At 41.0% G+C, this 22,225-nt stretch overlaps 1 protein-coding gene across 2 annotated transcripts in view; it reads left to right on the forward strand.

Annotated features, from left to right (window-relative positions):
• Positions 1 to 22,225, forward strand: part of Oseg4 (intraflagellar transport protein Oseg4) — a 600,898-nt gene that overhangs the window by 568,650 nt on the left and 10,023 nt on the right. For both annotated transcript variants that reach the window (XM_071662283.1, XM_071662291.1), the window contains exon 23: positions 18,771 to 18,895. In XM_071662283.1, the coding sequence (XP_071518384.1) occupies positions 18,771 to 18,895 (125 nt within the window). The remainder of the gene's footprint in view (positions 1 to 18,770; positions 18,896 to 22,225) is intronic.

The following is a 22,225-nucleotide window of genomic DNA, read 5'->3' on the forward strand; positions in this document are numbered from 1 at the left end:
TATTTTTTTTTTTCATACTATTCGCCATCTCCCGCGTTAGCAAGGTAGCGTTAAGACCAGAGGACTGAGCCTTTTAGGGAATATCCTCACTTGGCCCCCTCCTCTGTTCATTAGGAAAACTAAAAAAGAGAGGGGAGGATTTCCAGCCCCCCGCTCCCTTCCCTTTTAGTCGTCTTCTACGACACGCAGGGAATACGTGGGAAGCATTCTTTCTCCCCTATCCCCAGGGATAAGGGAGAATATATATATATATATATATATATATATATATATATATATATTATCCCTGGGGATAGGGGATTAAGAATACTTCCCACGTATTCCCTGCGTGTCACATAAGGTGACTAAAAGGGGAGGGAGCGGGGGGCTGGAAATCCTCCCCTCTCGGTTGTTTTTTTTTGTTTTTTTCCCAATAGGAGCAGAGGGCGCCAGGTGAGGATATTCCAAAAAAGGCCCAGTCCTCTGTTCTTAACGCTACCTCGCTAACGCGGGAAATGGCGAATAGTTTAAAAGAAAAAGAATATATATATATATATATATATATATATATATATATATATATATATATATATATATATATATATATATATATATATATATATTTTTTTTTTTTTTAAACTATTCGCCATTTCCCGCATCAGCAAGGTAGCGTTAAGAACAGAGGACTGGGCCTCTGAGGGAACATCCTCACCTGGCCCCCTTCTCTGTTCCTTTTTTTGGAAAATTTAAAAAAAGAAAAAAAAAAAAAAAAAAAGGGGGAGGATTTCCAGCCCCCCGCTCCCTCCCCTTTTAGTCGCCTTCTACGACACGCAGGGAATACGTGGGAAATATTCTTTCTCCCCTATCCCCAGGGATAATAATAATAATAACAATAATAATAATAATAATAATAATAATAATAATAATATGTGATAGAATGTAAGAAAGTAAATTCTCGATTAATATGGGTAAAACTGAAAGTTGATGGAGAGAGGTGGGTGATTATTGGTGCATATGCACCCGGGCATGAGAAGAAAGATCATGAGAGGCAAGTGTTTTGGGAGCAGCTGAATGAGTGTGTTAGTGGTTTTGATGCATGAGACCGGGTTATAGTGATGGGTGATTTGAATGCAAAGGTGAGTAATGTGGCAGTTGAGGGAATAATTGGTATACATGGGGTGTTCAGTGTTGTAAATGGAAATGGTGAAGAGCTTGTAGATTTATGTGCTGAAAAAGGACTGATGATTGGGAATACCTGGTTTAAAAAGCGAGATATACATAAGTATACTTATGTAAGTAGGAGAGATGGCCAGAGAGCGTTATTGGATTACATGTTAATTGACAGGCGTGCGAAAGAGAGACTTTTGGATGTTAATGTGCTGAGAGGTGCAACTGGAGGGATGTCTGATCATTATCTTGTGGAGGCTAAGGTGAAGATTTGTATGGGTTTTCAGAAAAGAAGAGTGAATGTTGGGGTGAAGAGGGTGGTGAGAGTAAGTGAGCTTGAGAAGGAGACCTGTGTGAGGAAGTACCAGGAGAGACTGAGTACAGAATGGAAAAAGGTGAGAACAATGGAAGTAAGGGGAGTGGGGGAGGAATGGGATGTATTTAGGGAATCAGTGATGGATTGCGCAAAAGATGCTTGTGGCATGAGAAGAGTGGGAGGTGGGTTGATTAGAAAGGGTAGTGAGTGGTGGGATGAAGAAGTAAGAGTATTAGTGAAAGAGAAGAGAGAGGCATTTGGACGATTTTTGCAGGGAAAAAATGCAATTGAGTGGGAGATGTATAAAAGAAAGAGACAGGAGGTCAAGAGAAAGGTGCAAGAGGTGAAAAGAAGGGCAAATGAGAGTTGGGGTGAGAGACTATCAGTAAATTTTAGGGAGAATAAAAAGATGTTCTGGAAGGAGGTAAATAAAGTGCGTAAGACAAGGGAGCAAATGGGAACTTCAGTGAAGGGCGCAAATGGGGAGTTGATAACAAGTAGTGGTGATGTGAGAAGGAGATGGAGTGAGTATTTTGAAGGTTTGTTGAATGTGTTTGATGATAGAGTGGCAGATATAGGGTGTTTTGGTCGAGGTGGTGTGCAAAGTGAGAGGGTTAGGGAAAATGATTTGGTAAACAGAGAAGAGGTAATGAAAGCTTTGCGGAAGATGAAAGCCAGCAAGGCAGCAGGTTTGGATGGTATTGCAGTGGAATTTATTAAAAAAGGGGGTGACTGTATTGTTGACTGGTTGGTAAGGTTATTTAATGTATGTATGACTCATGGTGAGGTGCCTGAGGATTGGTGGAATGTGTGCATAGTGCCATTGTACAAAGGCAAAGGGGATAAGAGTGAGTGCTCAAATTACAGAGGTATAAGTTTGTTGAGTATTCCTGGTAAATTATATGGGAGGGTATTGATTGAGAGGGTGAAGGCATGTACAGAGCATCAGATTGGGGAAGAGCAGTGTGGTTTCAGAAGTGGTAGAGGATGTGTGGATCAGGTGTTTGCTTTGAAGTATGTATGTGAGAAATACTTAGAAAAGCAAATGGATTTGTATGTAGCATTTATGGATCTGGAGAAGGCATATGATAGAGTTGATAGAGATGCTCTGTGGAAGGTATTAAGAATATATGGTGTGGGAGGAAAGTTGTTAGAAGCAGTGAAAAGTTTTTATCGAGGATGTAAGGCATGTGTACGTGTAGGAAGAGAGGAAAGTGATTGGTTCTCAGTGAATGTAGGTTTGCGGCAGGGGTGTGTGATGTCTCCATGGTTGTTTAATTTGTTTATGGATGGGGTTGTTAGGGAGGTAAATGCAAGAGTTTTGGAAAGAGGGGCAAGTATGAAGTCTGTTGGGGATGAGAGAGCTTGGGAAGTGAGTCAGTTGTTGTTCGCTGATGATACAGCGCTGGTGGCTGATTCATGTGAGAAACTGCAGAAGCTGGTGACTGAGTTTGGTAAAGTGTGTGGAAGAAGAAAGTTAAGAGTAAATGTGAATAAGAGCAAGGTTATTAGGTACAGTAGGGTTGAGGGTCAAGTCAATTGGGAGGTGAGTTTGAATGGAGAAGAACTGGAGGAAGTGAAGTGTTTTAGATATCTGGGAGTGGATCTGGCAGCGGATGGAACCATGGAAGCGGAAGTGGATCATAGGGTGGGGGAGGGGGCGAAAATTCTGGGGGCCTTGAAGAATGTGTGGAAGTCGAGAACATTATCTCGGAAAGCAAAAATGGGTATGTTTGAAGGAATAGTGGTTCCAACAATGTTGTATGGTTGCGAGGCGTGGGCTATGGATAGAGTTGTGCGCAGGAGGATGGATGTGCTGGAAATGAGATGTTTGAGGACAATGTGTGGTGTGAGGTGGTTTGATCGAGTGAGTAACGTAAGGGTAAGAGAGATGTGTGGAAATAAAAAGAGCGTGGTTGAGAGAGCAGAAGAGGGTGTTTTGAAGTGGTTTGGGCACATGGAGAGAATGAGTGAGGAAAGATTGACCAAGAGGATATATGTGTCGGAGGTGGAGGGAACGAGGAGAAGAGGGAGACCAAATTGGAGGTGGAAAGATGGAGTGAAAAAGATTTTGTGTGATCGGGGCCTGAATATGCAGGAGGGTGAAAGGAGGGCAAGGAATAGAGTGAATTGGAGCGATGTGGTATACCGGGGTTGACGTGCTGTCAGTGGATTGAATCAAGGCATGTGAAGCGTCTGGGGTAAACCATGGAAAGCTGTGTAGGTATGTATATTTGCGTGTGTGGACGTATGTATATACATGTGTATGGGGGGGGGTTGGGCCATTTCTTTCGTCTGTTTCCTTGCGCTACCTCGCAAACGCGGGAGACAGCGACAAAGTATAATAAATATAAAAAATAATAATAATAATAATAATAATAATAATAATAATAACAATAATAATAGTGATATTTTGCAACTGAGCCACCACACTGTCTGTGGTATGTTAATCATAACTATGTCAGATCATCACTGCAGCTTAATCAATGATGACCTAGGATAATAAAGGAAACAGTAATGCACATTTGTACAGCACATGGCATAATTTGCTTACACATTACCCAGTCTCTGGACATATACAACAAATACCATCCAAAAAGTTTGGAGAGAAAATAATCTCCCGGTCAATTACATCAGGGTTTGCCTCACTTTAGAATAATGTTGGACATGTTATTAGGTAGGAGTATTAGGGTAGAAATAGTAAGTTGGAACAATAAGTAAACACATTAGATAGAAATAGTCGGTAGAAACATTAGTTAGAAGACTCTGAAAATACTGTGTTAGAACTGACCTCCACAAATGGCCTGTTAAGGGTGAGGCACTAAGGGCTAAGAAGCAGCATTGGAGTTCACCAGTTATGGACACTTTTTGCTGTGGCCATCCCCTTGAGGGAATGCATGTCAGAGATCTAGATAGATAGATGTTATTGCTATGGATGCTAATGATACATACAAATGGCACTGGTGGTCATGGGATTAAAAGAGTTAACTATAATGCATAATAATACTTTGATTGTATTGACACTATCAACTGGACTTAATATCTACAACACCAAATTTTGAAGATTTTTCACAAATTCAAGTTCTAAATACTTTACCAACCATGAAGCTATGCACTTACACTCTCCATAAAAAAAAAATATATATATTCATGAGATCTTGTACTGGACAACTGGGTATTAGTGTGCTAAACAATGAAAGAGTAGCACCAAAACAAAGTATCTGGGATCATGCTCTAATCCATTTCAAGCAAGCTGATTGATAATTTCCATGATTACTGGTCTGCTGCTACAGGACACTGGAGCTAACAAAAGGCACAACACATCAGCTACAAGAGGCAGCAATTAGTAATTACCTAGATATATGTTGAGTTTCATTATGGACTTTGGTGGAAAAATGTCTTGAAAAGCAAATACAAACTGGTTAAATCAGAGACTGTTTAAACCTACAGTTAGTACAACATTAGACCAAAACTGTTCATTGGCAATTATTTATTCAAATGTTTCTTCTTAAATGACAATGAGAACATTTTTGAAGTGGAGACTCACTATATCTAGGTTCACCTGTACTAAGTTGTTTTTAACCTGCAGGAATAAATACATTACACTCTGAAAAATCAAAACATACTCTCATCAGTAGTCACATAAAACTGTTATCAGCAAGTCTTGAACACAATTTGTTAATATATCTGGACTGATGAAATTTTTTCTTTTTTTCTCTTTGTCACAACTACACGTTCATCCATGTCATAAATAATCTTCCATGCTTCAAACACAACCAAGAAGCCTAAAAATTTTTGTGTAAACATAAAATCATATTAATTACCATTCAGGCATTTATAAATACAGGAGCACTTACACACTTTAAAAGCTATTCAACAACATACAAACATCTGGAAAACATGAAATAAATAACTCATTATCTGGCACAATAATTTTCTTATCTACTTTAGCTTTCTGAAGACCATAATGTGGTATGGTCAAACTGATTCAGCTTGAAGACAAGAATCATGTATTTCAAGAATTTTTGCCTTACATTATACAGTCTTGTAACAATAATACACCTGAAATACAAGATCAACTCAAGTTCACAAACAAGACAGTGATAATTTACTAATGTGTTTGCTTATAATCAGTTAGATATACCACATTACATTCTTGTAAGCTAATAAAAGTTGTTCTATCAAAAATTTCCTACAGCTACTGCTGCATCCTGTATGTGCTTAAATTACTATTTCAAGATTTTCGTAGCCTTCATAAACAATAATTTATATATAGTAAAATAGAGCCTCAGTGAAGCAGTTTTTTTTTTTTTACAGCCAAAAACTTTCTGATCCATCAAATACAATGTGTCACACCAGAGACAACAGGTGGAAAAGTTTTACAGAAAGATGTCCCAATATAGCCATTCTTGGCATCATCTGAAGCCCTAAGGAGATCTCTTTCTACTGACAGTAAAAAATCTGCTATGAAAGAGAACCATCTACGACTGACAATCACCAATTACATCCCAAATGCAATGGTCTGGAAGAAGCTTGGGCTGGTAACATGGAATGGAAAACCCATGATAAACATAAGACCACATTAATAATGTATACAAAATTTTAAATAATTCTTGCTGACTATAACACCAGTTATCACAACAGTTAAAGCGAAAGGAACATCACTTTTTTTTTAACAAATTTCTGTAGCCACATTGTTTACTACCTAACAAAGAACATTAAACTATATCTAAGGAGTCTTTTCCTTATACTGTGATGAAATTAGTAATTATGAGCCATATGGTTCCAATACTGCCTCAATACAACCCCACCCCCCACCAACATATGGAAATACACCATGTTAAAGTTCAGTATTCAATAGAAAAAGAAAAAAAAAAGTGGCAGATTTACACTGAATAAATAAATGATGCTCAACACTAGTGCTGCATTATGAATAATGCAATTATTGGAGGGAACCAATATATATATATATTTTTTTTTTTTTTTTTTTTTTTTTTTTTTTTTTTTTTTATACTTTGTCGCTGTCTCCCGCGTTTGCGAGGTAGCGCAAGGAAACAGACGAAAGAAATGCCCCCCCCCCCCATACACATGTACATACACACGTCCACACACGCAAATATACATACCTACACAGCTTTCCATGGTTTACCCCAGACGCTTCACATGCCTTGCTTCAATCCACTGACAGCACGTCAACCCCTGTATACCACATGACTCCAATTCACTCTATTTCTTGCCCTCCTTTCACCCTCCTGCATGTTCAGGCCCCGATCACACAAAATCTTTTTCACTCCATCTTTCCACCTCCAATTTGGTCTCCCTCTTCTCCTCGTTCCCTCCACCTCCGACACATATATCCTCTTGGTCAATCTCTCCTCACTCATTCTCTCCATGTGCCCAAACCATTTCAAAACACCCTCTTCTGCTCTCTCAACCACGCTCTTTTTATTTCCACACATCTCTCTTACCCTTACGTTACTTACTCGCTCAAACCACCTCACACCACACATTGTCCTCAAACATCTCATTTCCAGCACATCCATCCTCCTGCGCACATCTCTATCCATAGCCCACGCCTCGCAACCATACAGCATTGTTGGTACCACTATTCCCTCAAACATACCCATTTTTGCTTTCCGAGATAATGTTCTCGACTTCCACACATTTTTCAAGGCTCCCAAAATTTTCGCCCCCTCCCCCACCCTATGATCCACTTCCGCTTCCATGGTTCCATCCGCTGACAGATCCACTCCCAGATATCTAAAACACTTCACTTCCTCCAGTTTTTCTCCATTCAAACTCACCTCCCAATATATATATATATATATATATATATATATATATATATATATATATAGTAGTAAACATGGTTGTTTAATTTGTTTATGGATGGGGTTGTAAGGGAGGTAAATGCAAGAGTTTTGGAAAGAGGGGCAAGTATGAAGTCTGTTGGGGATGAGAGAGCTTGGGAAGTGAGTCAGTTGTTGTTCGCTGATGATACAACGCTGGTGGCTGATTCATGTGAGAAACTGCAGAAGCTGGTGACTGAATTTGGTAAAGTGTGTGGAAGAAGAAAGTTAAGAGTAAATGTGAATAAGAGCAAGGTTATTAGGTACAGTAGGGTTGAGGGTCAAGTCAATTGGGAGGTGAGTTTGAACGGAGAAAAACTGGAGGAAGTGAAATGTTTTAGATATCTGGGAGTGGATCTGGCAGCGGATGGAACCATGGAAGCGGAAGTGGATCATAGGGTGGGGGAGGGGGCGAAAATTCTGGGGGCCTTGAAGAATGTGTGGAAGTCGAGAACATTATCTCGGAGAGCAAAAATGGGTATGTTTGAAGGAATAGTGGTTCCAACAATGTTGTATGGTTGCGAGGCGTGGGCTATGGATAGAGTTGTGCGCAGGAGGATGGATGTGCTGGAAATGAGATGTTTGAGGACAATGTGTGGTGTGAGGTGGTTTGATCGAGTGAGTAACGTAAGGGTAAGAGAGATGTGTGGAAATAAAAAGAGTGTGGTTGAGAGAGCAGAAGAGGGTGTTTTGAAGTGGTTTGGGCACATGGAGAGAATGAGTGAGGAAAGATTGACCAAGAGGATATATGTGTCGGAGGTGGAGGGAACGAGGAGAAGAGGGAGACCAAATTGGAGGTGGAAAGATGGAGTGAAAAAGATTTTGTGTGATCGGGGCCTGAACATGCAGGAGGGTGAAAGGAGGGCAAGGAATAGAGTGAATTGGAGCGATGTGGTATACCGGGGTTGACGTGCTGTCAGTGGATTGAATCAAGGCATGTGAAGCGTCTGGGGTAAACCATGGAAAGCTGTGTAGGTATGTATATTTGCGTGTGTGGACGTATGTATATACATGTGTATGGGGGGGGGGGTTGGGCCATTTCTTTCGTCTGTTTCCTTGCGCTACCTCGCAAACGCGGTAGACAGCGACAAAGTATAAAAAAAAAAAAATATATATATATATATATTCTATCCCTGGGGATAGGGGATTAAGAATACTCCCCACGTATTCCCTGCGTGTCGTAGAAGGAGACTAAAAGGGGAGGGAGCGGGGGGCTGGAAATCCTCCCCTCTCTTTTTTTTTAAATTTTCCAAAAGAAGGAACAGAGGGGACCAGGTGAGGATATTCCAAAAAAGGCCCAGTCCTCTGTTCCTAACGCTACCTCGCTAACGTGGGAAATGGCGAATAGTTTAAAAGAAAAAAAAAATATATATCAATTGGGAGGAAGTAAAGTGTTTTAGATATCTGGGAGTGGATCTGGCAGCGGATGGAACCATGGAAGCGGATGTGGATCATAGGGTGGGGGAGGGGGCGAAAATTCTGGGAGCCTTGAAGAATGTGTGGAAGTCGAGAACATTATCTCGGAAAGCAAAAATGGGTATGTTTGAAGGAATAGTGGTTCCAACAATGTTGTATGGTTGCGAAGCGTGGGCTATGGATAGAGTTGTGCACAGGAGGATGGATGTGCTGGAAATGAGATGTTTGAGGACAATGTGTGGTGTGAGGTGGTTTGATCGAGTAAGTAACGTAAGGGTAAGAGAGATGTGTGGAAATAAAAAGAGTGTGGTTGAGAGAGCAGAAGAGCGTGTTTTGAAATGGTTTGGGCACATGGAGAGAATGAGTGAGGAAAGATTGACCAAGAGGATATATGTGTCGGAGGTGGAGGGAACGAGAAGTGGGAGACCAAATTGGAGGTGGAAAGATGGAGTGAAAAAGATTTTGTGTGATCGGGGCCTGAACATGCAGGAGGGTGAAAGGAGGGCAAGGAATAGAGTGAATTGGATCGATGTGGTATACCAGGGTTGACGCGCTGTCAGTGGATTGAATCAGGGCATGCGAAGCGTCTAGGGTAAACCATGGAAAGCTGTGTAGGTATGTATATTTGCGTGTGTGGACGTATGTATATACATGTGTATGGGGGTGGGTTGGGCCATTTCTTTCGTCTGTTTCCTTGCGCTACCTTGCAAACGTGGGAGACAGCGACAAAGCAAAAAAAAAAAAAATATATATATATATATATATATATATATATATATATATATATATATATATATATATATATGGGGATGGGGAGAAAGAATACTTCCCACGCATTCCTCACATGTTGTAGAAAGCAACTAGAGGGGACGGGAGCGAGGGGCTGGAAACCCTCCCCTTTTTGTATTTTAACTTTCTAAAAGGGGAAACAGAAGAAGGAGTCACGCGGGGAGTACTCATCCTCCTCGAAGGCTCAGATTGGGGTGTCTAAATGTGTGTGGATGTAACCAAGATGAGAAAAAAGGAGATATAGGTAGTACGTTTGAGGAAAGGAACCTGGATATTTTAGCTCTGAGTGAAACGAAGCTCAAGGGTAAAGGGGAAGAGTGGTTTGGGAATGTGTTGGGAGTAAAGTCAGGGGTTAGTAAGAGGGCAAGAGCAAGGGAAGGAGTAGCACTACTCCTGAAACAGGAGTGGTGGGAGTATGTGATTGAGTGTAAGAAATAAACTCTAGATTGATATGGGTATAACTGAAAGTGGATGGGGAGAGATGGGTGATTATTGGTGCATATGCACCTGGCTATGAGAAGAAAGATCATGAGAGGCAAGTGTTTTGGGAGCAGCTGAGTGAGTGTGTTAGTAGTTTTGATGCACGAGACTAGGTTATAGTGATGTGTGATTTGAATGCAAAGGTGAGTAATGTAGCGGTTGAGGGAACAATTGGTGTACATGGGGTGTTCAGTGTTGTTAATGGAAATGGTGAAGAGTTTGTAGATTTATGTGCTGAAAAAGGACTGGTGATTGGGAATGCCTGGTTTAAAAAGAGAGATATACATAAGTATACATATGTAAGTAGGAGAGATGGCCAGAGAGCGTTATTGGATTACGTGTTCATTGATAGGCGCGCGAAAGAGAGACTTTTGGATGTTAATGTGCTGAGAGGTGCAACTGGAGGGATGTCTGATCATTATCTTGTGGAGGTTAAGGTGAAGATTTGTAGAGGTTTTCAGAAAAGAAGAGAGAATGTTGGGGTGAAGAGAGTGGTGAGGGTAAGTGAGCTTGGGAAGGAGACTTGTGTGAGGAAGTACCAGGAGAGAATGAGTACAGAATGGAAAAAGGTGAGAACAAAGGACATAAGGGGAGAGGGGGAGGAATGGGATGTATTTAGGGAAGCAGTGATGGCATGCGCAAAAGATGCTTGTGGCATGAGAAGCATGGGAGGTGGGCAGATTAGAAAAGGTAGTGAGTGGTGGGATGAAGAAGTAAGATTATTAGTGAAAGAGAAGAGAGAGGTATTTGGACGATTTTTGCAGGGGAATAATGCAAATGACTGGGAGATGTATAAAAGAAAGAGGCAGGAGGTCAAGAGAATGGTGCAAGAGGTGAAAAAGAGGGCAAATGAGAGTTGGGGTCAGAGAGTATCATTAAATTTTAGGGAGAATTAAAAGATGTTTTGGAAGGAGGTAAATAAAGTGCGTAAGACAAGGGAACAAATGGGAACTTCAGTGAAGGGGGCTAATGGGGAGGTGATAACAATTAGTGGTGATGTGAGGAGTTGGAGTGAGTATTTTGAAGGTTTGTTGAATGCGTTTGATGATAGAGTGGCAGATATAGGGTGTTTTGGTCGAGGTGGTGTGCAAAGTGAGAGGGTTAGGTGGTAAAAGGTTTGCGGAAGATGAAAGCCGGCAAGGCAGCGGGTTTGGATGGTATTGCAGTGGAATTTATTAAAAATCGGGGTGACTGTATTGTTGACTGGTTGGTAAGGTTATTCAATGTATGTATGACTCATGGTGAGGTGCCTCAGGATTGGCAGAATGCTTGCATAGTGCCATTGTACAAAGGCAAAGGGGATAAAGGTGAGTGCTCAATTTACAGAGGTATAAGTTTGTTGAGTATTCCTGGTAAATTATATGGGAGGGTATTGATTGAGAGGGTGAAGGCATGTACAGAGCATCAGATTGGGGAAGAGCAGTGTGGTTTCAGAAGTGGTAGAGGATGTGTGGATCAGGTGTTTGCTTTGAAGAATGTATGTGAGAAATACTTAGAAAAGCAAATGGATTTGTATGTAGCATTTATGGATCTGGAGAAGGCATATGATAGAGTTGATAGAGATGCTCTGTGGAAGGTATTAAAAATATATGGTGTGGGAGGCAAGTTGGTAGAAGCAGTGAAAAGTTTTTATCAATGATGTAAGGCATGTGTACGTGTGGGAAGAGAGGAAAGTGATTGGTTCTCAGTGAGTATAGGTTTGTGGTAGGGGTGTGGTGTCTCCATGGTTGTTTAATTTGTTTATGGATGGGTTTGTTAGGGAGGTGAATGCAAGAGTCTTGGAAAGAGGGGCAAGTATGCAGTCTTTTGTGGATGAGAGCGCCTGGGAAGTGAGTCAGTTGTTGTTCGCTGATGATACAGCGCTGGTGGCTGATTTATGTGAGAAACTGCAGAAGCTGGTGACTGAGTTTGGTAAAGTGTGTGAAAGAAGAAAGCTGAGAGTAAATATGAATAAGAGCAAGGTTATTAGGTACAGTAGGGTTGAGGGATAAGTCAATTGGGAGGTAAGTTTGAATGGAGAAAAACTGGAGGAAGTGAAGTGTTTTAGATATCTGGGAGTGGATTTGGCAGCGGATGGAACCATGGAAGCGCAAGTGAATCATAGGATGGGGGAGGGGGCGAAAGTTTTGGGAGCGTTGAAGAATATGTGGAAGTCGAGAACATTATCTCGAAAAGCAAAAATGGGTATGTTTGAAGGAATAGTGCTTCCAACAATGTTATATGGTTGTGAGGCGTGGGCTATAGATAGGGTTGTGCAGATTAGGGTGGATTTGTATGAAATGAGATGTTTGAGGACAATATGTGGTGTGAGATGGTTTGATCAAGTACGTAATAATAGGGTAGGAGAGATGTGTGGTAATAAAAAGAGTGTGTTATTGAGAGAGCAGAAGAGGGTGTTTTGAAATGGTTTGGCCACATGGTGAGAATGAGTGAGGAAAGATTGATCAAGAGGTTATATGTGTCAGAGGTGGAGGGAACGAGGAGAAGTGGGAGACCAAATTGGAGGTGGAAAGATGGAATGAAAAAGATTTTGAGTGATCGGGGCCTGAACATACAGGAGAGTGAAAGGCTTGCAAGAAATAGAGTGAATTGGAATGATGTGGTATACTGGGGTCAACGTGCTGTCAATGGATTGAACCAGGGCATGTGAAGCGTCTGGGGTAAACCATGGAAAGTTTTGTGGGGCCTGGATGTGGAAAGGGAGCTGTGGTTTCAGTGCATTATACATGACAGCTAGAGACTAAATGTGAATGAATGTGGCCTTTGTTGTCTTTTCCTAGCGCTACCTTGCGCCCATGGGGGGAGGGGGTTGTTATTTCATGTGTGGCGTGGTGGCGATGGAAATGAATGAGGGCAGACTGTATGAATTATGTACATGTGTACATATGTATATGTCTGTGTGTATATATATGTATACGTTGAGATGAATAGGTATGTATATTTGCGTGTGTGGACGTGTATGTACATACACGTGTATGTGGGTGGGTTGGGCCATTCTTTCGTCTGTTTCCTTGCGTTACCTTGCTACCGCAGGAGACAGCGACAAAGTAAATAAATATATGTATTATTTTTTATATACCTCTCAACGTATACATATATACACACTCTGACATATGCATATATACAGATGTACATAATTCAAGCAAATGGATTTGTATGTAGCATTTATGGATCTGGAGAAGGCATATGATAGAGTTGATAGAGATGCTCTGTGGAAGGTATTAAGAATATATGGTGTGGGAGGAAAGTTGTTAGAAGCAGTGAAAAGTTTTTATCGAGGATGTAAGGCATGTGTACGTGTAGGAAGAGAGGAAAGTGATTGGTTCTCAGTGAATGTAGGTTTGCGGCAGGGGTGTGTGATGTCTCCATGGTTGTTTAATTTGTTTATGGATGGGGTTGTTAGGGAGGTAAATGCAAGAGTTTTGGAAAGAGGGGCAAGTATGAAGTCTGTTGGGGATGAGAGAGCTTGGGAAGTGAGTCAGTTGTTGTTCGCTGATGATACAGCGCTGGTGGCTGATTCATGTGAGAAACTGCAGAAGCTGGTGACTGAGTTTGGTAAAGTGTGTGGAAGAAGAAAGTTAAGAGTAAATGTGAATAAGAGCAAGGTTATTAGGTACAGTAGGGTTGAGGGTCAAGTCAATTGGGAGGTGAGTTTGAATGGAGAAAAACTGGAGGAAGTGAAGTGTTTTAGATATCTGGGAGTGGATCTGGCAGCGGATGGAACCATGGAAGCGGAAGTGGATCATAGGGTGGGGGAGGGGGTGAAAATTCTGGGGGCCTTGAAGAATGTGTGGAAGTCGAGAGCATTATCTCGGAAAGCAAAAATGGGTATGTTTGAAGGAATAGTGGTTCCAACAATGTTGTATGGTTGCGAGGCGTGGGCTATGGATAGAGTTGTGCGCAGGAGGATGGATGTGCTGGAAATGAGATGTTTGAGGACAATGTGTGGTGTGAGGTGGTTTGATCGAGTAAGTAACGTAAGGGTAAGAGAGATGTGTGGAAATAAAAAGAGCGTGGTTGAGAGAGCAGAAGAGGGTGTTTTGAAGTGGTTTGGGCACATGGAGAGAATGAGTGAGGAAAGATTGACCAAGAGGATATATGTGTCGCAGGTGGAGGGAACGAGGAGAAGAGGGAGACCAAATTGGAGGTGGAAAGATGGAGTGTAAAAGATTTTGTGTGATCGGGGCCTGAACATGCAGGAGGGTGAAAGGAGGGCAAGGAATAGAGTGAATTGGAGCGATGTGGTATACCGGGGTTGACGTGCTGTCATTGGATTGAATCAAGGCATGTGAAGCGTCTGGGGTAAACCATGGAAAGCTGTGTAGGTATGTATATTTGCGTGTGTGGACGTATGTATATACATGTGTATGGGGGGGGTTGGGCCATTTCTTTCGTCTGTTTCCTTGCGCTACCTCGCAAACGCGGGAGACAGCGACAAAGTATAATAAAAAATAATACATAATTCATACTGTCTGCCCTTATTCATTCCCGTCGCCACCCTGCCACACATGAGATGACAACCTCTTACCCCCGCATGTGCATGAGGTAGCGCTAAGAAAAGACAACAAAGGCCACATTCATTCGCACTCAGTCTCTAGCTGTCATGTATAATGCACCGGAACCACTGCTCCCTTTCCACATCCAGGCCTCACAAAACTTTCCATGGTTTACCCCAGACGCTTCACATGCCCTGGTTCAATCCATTGACAGCACATCGACTCCAGTATACCACATCGTTCCAATTCACTCTATTCTTTGCACGCCTTTCACCCTCCTGCATGTTCAGGCCCTGATCACTCAGATTCTTTTTCACTCCATCTTTCCACCTCCAATCTGGTCTCCCACTTCTCCTCGTTCCCTCCACCTTTGACACATATATCCTCTTGGTCAATCTTTCCTCACTCATTCTCTCCATGTGACCAAAGCATTTCAAAACACCCTCTTCTGCTCTCTCAGCCACAGTCATTTTATTACCACACATCTCTCTTACACTTTCATTACTTACTCGATCAAACCACTTCACATCACATACTGTCCTCAAACATCTCATTTCCAGCACATCCACCCTCCTCTGCACAACTCTATCTATAGTCCACGCCTCGTAACCGTATAACATTGTTAGAAACACTATTCCTTCAAACATACCCAAACATACCCATTTTTGCTTTCCTTCCAAGATAAAGTTCTCGACTTCCATACATTTTTCAATGCTCCCAGAACTTTCACCCCCTCCCCCACCTGTGATTCACTTCTGCTTCCATGGATCCATATGCTGCCAAATCCACTCCCAGATATCTAAAACACTTCACTTCCTCCAGTTATTCTCCGTTCAAACTTACCTCCCAGTTGACTTGTCCCTCAACCCTACTGTACCTAATAACCTTGCTCTTATTCACATTTACTCTCAGCTTTCTTCTTTCACACACTTTACCAAACTCAGTCACCAGCTTCTGCAGTTTCTCACCCAAATCAGCGACCAACACTGTCTCATCAATAACCAACAACTGACTCACTTCCCAAGCTCTCTCATCCACAACAGACTCCATACTTGCCCCTCTTTCCAAAACTCTTGCATTCACCTCCCTAACAACCCCATCCATAAACAAATTAAACAACCATGGAGACATCATGCATCCCTGCCGCAAAGCAACATTCACTGAGAACCAATCACTTTCCTTTCTTCCTACTCATACACATGCCTTACATCTTCGATAAAAACTTTTCTTTGCTTCTAACAACTTGCCTCCCACACAATATATTCTTGATACCTCCCACAGAGCATCTCTCTCAACTCTATCTTTATTTTCATATGTATATATATTTGAGTTGATTTGATCGAGTAAGTAATGAAAGGGTAAGAGAGATGTGTAGTAATAAAAACATTGTGGTTCAGAGAGCAGATGAGGGTGCATTGAAATGGTTTGGCCACATGGAGTGAGGAAAGATTGACAAAGAGGATATATGTATTAGAGGTGGATGGAACAAGGAGAAAAGGTGGAAAGATGGAGTAAAAACGATTTTGAGTGATATGGAACTTGAACATACAGGAAGGTGAAAGGCATGCAAGGAATAGAGTGAATTTGAACAATGTGTTACACCAGGATCGATATGCTGTTAATGGATTGAACCAAGCCATGTAAAAGCATCTGGGGTAAACCATAGAAAGTTTTGTGGGTCCTGGATGTGGAAAGGAAGCTGTGATTTCGGTGCATTACATATGACAGCTAGAGACTGAGTGTGAATGAATGTGGCCTTTGCTGTCTTTTCCTAGTGCTACCTCACGCACGGGCATGGACGAAGGGTGGGGAGGGTGCCTTTTAAATGTGTGGTGGGGTGGCGACGGGAATGGATGAAAGCAGCAAGTGTGGATATGTACATGTGTATATATGTATATGTCTCTGTATGTATGTGTATTTATACATTGAAATGTATAGGTACGTATAAGTGTGTGAGTTGGTGTAAATGTATATACTTGTGTATGTGGGTGGGTTGGACCACTCTTTTGTCTGTTTCCTTGCGCTACCTTGCTAACGCAGGAGACAGCGACTAAGTATAATAAAATATGATATGTGGGGATGTGTGGAGGAGGGCAGATATGTTGAAAATATAATGTTTGAGGAAAATACGTGGTGTGGGGTGGTTTGATTGGTTTGATGAAGTAATGGAAGGGTGGGAGAAATGTTTGCTTTTGAAAAGAGTGTGGTTGACAAAGAAGAGGTTGTGTTGAAAGAGTACTGACATGGAGAGAATGAGTGAGGAAACATTGATAAAGAGCATATATGTGTAATGAGCTGGGCTTAAGGTGCCCTACAATGGGTAGGGTTTACAAAACTTTAATTTACAGTTATTGCCAGTATTACAGCAAGTAATTAACTCTAAACAACAAAACACCTTAGCCTAACTCCTCAAATAAGACATTTACATACAGTAAGAAAAATAACTCCAAACAGAAACACTTAAACCTAACTGCTTACATGAGACATTTTCATACAGTACATGGTCAGTACTACCAACATGTACTTATCAAAGCACTGCCAAGGCTATCTCCCAACACAGCACCTCTCAGGCCTCTCCCCCTTTGGCACTCACCACCCACACTATGGTTACCCTACGAGACTACCTGAGTCTTGTTACTTGGTCCACTTAGGGTAGCTCTCATGCACAACACATGCTAACACCTTCTTGTATGGAGTTGTAACACCATGCACTTAGTGCACCAGCAGCGGTAGCCTTACCATCCCGCCAAGGATGTTTTTCCCCAACCACCTGGCACCGTAGACCTTCACCATACACCAATCTGCAGCCATTCTGTACCACAAGGCACCCACGGAGGTTGATGATAGCAATGGAATATAGCACATGCCAGTCAACTGGGAGGGTGATGGGGTTGGCTTTGCCAAAATGCCTTCCCACCACACCAATGCAGTTGCCCGAAGTCTCTACCCAACATGGCATTTCTCAGAAACTCCTGCAAACCAGATTTCCATAATAACAGACTCTCCTACTTTATCATCAACACAACATATATCCTTTCCTGCATTACCTAATTAATACCGACGGCACTGACATATCTGCAAATTCAGTAGAGTTCCATCCTTGTGACCATAACGATGAGGAGTATTATCCCTCACAGCCGCTTGCATCAAAATGACCATTCCATCCTTCCTGAGGCATCAATTGGTGCCCCTGCAGTTAGCCAGTGAGCTTCCAGCCAGCATGCTAAATTTAGATCCTCACATATGTGTCATAAATGAAGGGAGCAAGGAGAATGGTGAAACCAAATTGGAGATGGAAGGATGGAGTGAAAAGATTTTAAGCAATCTGGGCCTGAACATGCAGGAGGGTAAAAGGCATGCACAGGACACTGTGAGCTGGAAAGATATGGTATACTGGGATTGACTTGCTGTCACTGGATTAAACCAGAGCATCTAAAGCATCCAGAGTAAACCATGGAAAGGTCTGTGGGTTCTGGTCGTGGATAGGGAGCTGTGGCTACAGTGCATTGCATATGTCAGCTAGAGAATGGGTGTGAGTGGGTGTGGCCTTTCTTAGTCCATTCCTAGTGCTACCTTGCTAGTGTGGGAAATGGCGATCAAGATGGCCACTCACCCCCTCCGACTCAGTCTACTACCATAAGCAGGATTCATGACCATAGCTGGTAAGTTTTCTTGATATTGTTACTGTTCTTTAGATTAAGATGATATTTTTATATGTTCATGTACTGTATTGTACTGTATGTCATCTTATGCCTTTTTGCCAAATTAGGTCTTAATTATAAGTAGCTTTTATACAATTGCTCCTTTGGGAAATATGGATTCATTGAAAGTCACTTTGCTTAGAGTTGCGCTATCCAGGAACCCAACCCAGATCTGATGTGCAAAGATCTTGTTGCCTAAATTCATATGCCAGACATATAGTCTAGTTTCACTGTTTATCATAAATTGTACACTCAAACCCATCTGAAAGAATATTTCTTTGATAACTGGAAATGGAATTTGGATGCCAGCATTAATCAGGTGTCTGTTTGACTGGCTGAAAGAATCACCTAGAATGATTGATACCATTATATCTGTTGAAAAAAATTCTTCTTAAAGCACAAGGTAAATTCTTTCAGTAACTTAGTCTCCCTTAAATGTTAGTCATGTTGATTTAGATTTTCAATTGCAACTGCTTCTTTCAAGTAGTTTAGGCATTTATCATTTGTTTCTGTGCCTCTTTTAATTAAGAACTTAAGTTTTTTTATCATTATTCAGTTTTCCTTAATCTCTTTACAGATTTCTCAGAATAAGAAAGAAGCATATGAGGATTTAGCAATGAACATCTTCATGAAATACAGTCCAAAAGATTCTCGAAGTAACCGAGCAGAGTGCACTAGTTGTGAAACTATGATCCCTGACTGGTAGGTTTTTCTTCGAGATTGTATCTTTATAAGTGTATTTACTTCCCATGCTGACGTTCTACTCTTAGCATGATCACTTGTTCTGTGTTGTGTTCCCTATTTGTGGGGATTCCTTTTGTTCTTTCAGCCTCAGCTGCTATATTTTTCCCATGATCCTGTTCTTTCTTGCCTTCTGTTCCTCACTAATTACCATAAGTTATTCAGCTCTTCTTTAATCCTTAGCCATGGTACTATACTCTTGAACTTGTCCTTCAGCCAGAATATTCTTCCAGTTCTTTAAACAACTCCCTCATTCCCTGGCTTCTCTTCTGCAAGTTCACAAACATGGCTTCTCAGTCCATTTCTAAGTTTCTTTACTTCCATCTTATTGTTCTCTCTGGTCCTGTTTTTAGATATTCATCACCAACTTGTTTCCCACTTCCAGTACACCTATCTCTCTTGGTTGGTTGTCTTCATTTTGTACTTCTCAATTGAAGGTGTTCAAGTTCATTCTTCTTTCCTTGCTTATTAACTAAATGATTCCTCCGTACTCATCAGATCAAAGTCAGAGTCCAGTCATCAGGTCAGAGTGTAGCTCCTCATAACCTGTTGGAGAAGTTGGGAATTCTTCATGGTAAACTCTTTACTGTTGCAATTTTAGTCTCCTTCTTCCAGTTGCTGTCAGTTATAGTTTTATCAAAGTTACCAGCATAGTTTTATGATAGAACCAGTGGTTGATTAATGTTACTGAGCTGTTAATCTCCCAGTCTGATCATCAGTAACTACAGTAGCCTACTTGCCAATGGATCAATGTTTTGATTTATGTTTTTATGATTTTTCTTTTCTTTTAGTTCTTCACTGTGCAATTTACAAAATTGGGTAGTCCTCAAATTTTGTCACAAAAGTTTTTTCGAACTCAAAATTGACTAAAAGCTCTCTCATACCAAACTGTTTCTACCATCCCATTCCTGTTCAGAGAGTTCCAGTTCAACTGATTCATAGGACCAAGATACTATTTCAATGGCACTACACACTTATGAACTCCCTCTCACCTGCACACATTCATTGCACATGTAGGCTGCCAACTCTGTAAATGTCATCTTCACCTGTATCATGTGAAAATACCTATTGTAACAGCCTGATTTTACAGTAAGGGAAGAAAGAACTACATTTATGTAGTCCTGTCTCATTCATTTCTAGTATGTTACAACTTTTCAGAGTTGCATACCTCATAAAGCAGAAAGCATGCTGACAAGGACAGTGAGCTAAAGTTGCATCCCATCCTGGGGCAGCAGGTTACATCATCTAACTTTTAAGACTGTACCATGCTGCCAGACATACGATATCCTCACCATAAGCACGTTTTAGGTTTTGTTTTGCAAATAAAACCTGAAATACAACCTTATGTTAAACTATTTGTAATTTTTTTTTGACAGGGACTGTAGTGCCCATCCTGAAACCCTCCAGCCACCCAATTCCCCCTCTTATCATCCATCATTGCTATCATCAACATGCAAACACTTCAAAAAGTTGATTCACAATAATCATCCAGAATATCCCACTCTCACCTTCATAACATGGCCCTTGACCAAATCACTTCAGTACCACACTGCATGCAAACCTCGGAACCATTTTACAATCTCCATTTCAGAATTGCTGGTCTTACTGTGTCTCATCAAAAGGGACTACCAGGCTAGTCCTGCCATCATCTCCTCACAAGCAGCATACACTTACTCAAACCTTGTTTATTTTTTCATAAGTACTTTTGCCAACTCTTATTCGCTCAAACATTTTTAAGTATAATCATGATAGGTAAAAAAAATCTATGGCCCCTAGTCCATGACATCATAGGGTGCTAAGAATCTTTGGATTTTTGCCAGACTCTGCTGTCAGTGAGAGGGAGGGCTCAAACATTTGTATAACTGACTGGTCTTGGTTCATCCCTGTATTTGAGTCAATACACGGAAGAAAAGAATATAATACTTGGCTTTTTTAGTGTTGTTGATTGGTTTGTGCAAGCTTTCCTCTTATTATTTTTCCAGTTTGGGCATTGCCAGTGGTCTGAGACTAATCCCAAAGTAATGATACTACTAACAGTATTGATGCTTACCAGCAGAAACTGTTCTCAATCATGTGCAGAATTTAAGTAGTTAATGATACTGGCAGTGTTGCCTTATAGTTACTCTAAATATTTATTCTCTTTTGTTGAGTTACATTGCACTTTTATGTAGTGAAACTTAGCTACACCTGTTCACTTCTCCAGTGTTAACCACTCTTTTCCTTAAAGATTGGATCTCCCATTGAGGCTCAATAAATAATAGAAATTGATTCACTGAAGTTGGCAACAAATGGGCATTTGATCTGAATCTGCGAAACTTCCACTCCCTTGCCTATTAAACTCCCAAAATTTGGACACACATATTACTCAGGGCCCCTTCATATTCCCCCTTGTACATATAGGCTTCATGAGCGACAGACCTTCCAAAATCTTGAAAAAATAGGGAGCACTTCCTGGAGCTCTCCTCTGGTCAGCTCTATGCAATTACCTATGTGTTATTACATATATGTACATGCATGGAGAAGGAGTATTACATTCATAGGATCCCATCTCTTGAATGCTGTCTGCTGCAATACAACCTCTTAAATTTATGTATGGTGTCTTTATGTATGTATGTATGTCGTCAGTCAATATGTTCTGTTCATCAACCACTCATACTATAAAAGCATTTTTTTTTACATCCTTATTTACAAGTTTTTTACTTCTTTCATGTTATGTCCTCTGTTTGCTTTGTTCCTACATCTATCAAAGAATAGTCCACTTCATTGATCTCTTTGAAGACTTAAAGGTTGTGATCAGGTCACCCCCCAGCCTTCTTTCTTCTAAGATTGGTAAATTTAAAGCATCCAGCCTTTCTCTGTAGCTTAGTTCTCTTAAATCTAGTACCATCTTTGCTGCCTTTCTCTGGACCTTCTTTATGAGCTCTTTGTGGTTCTTTAGATGTGGTGAATAAATGAGAAGTATTTTCTAGTTTAGCCTTATTTGAAATACGATATGAATAGCTTGCTAAAATTTCATTACCCATATACTTGAAAGCTAGTCTGATATTTGCCAGTAGACAGTTTGTCTCCTAATATGGAATTCTGGTGACAGGTTAGAGACAATATCCACTACCAAGTCCATTTCACAAACAGAATCTTGCAGCTATTTCTTGTTAGGTAATAATCACAAAGAGTTTATCTCTTGCTTTGTTCTGTCCTCATTACTTTATATTTGCTCAGGTTGCATTTCATCAACCACAACTCAGACTAACTTTGGAGTCTGTTTAGGTCTCCTAGTTAGCTGAAACAATC

This window comes from Panulirus ornatus, chromosome 1 (assembly GCF_036320965.1).
Source record: "Panulirus ornatus isolate Po-2019 chromosome 1, ASM3632096v1, whole genome shotgun sequence".
NCBI lineage: Eukaryota > Metazoa > Arthropoda > Malacostraca > Decapoda > Palinuridae > Panulirus > Panulirus ornatus.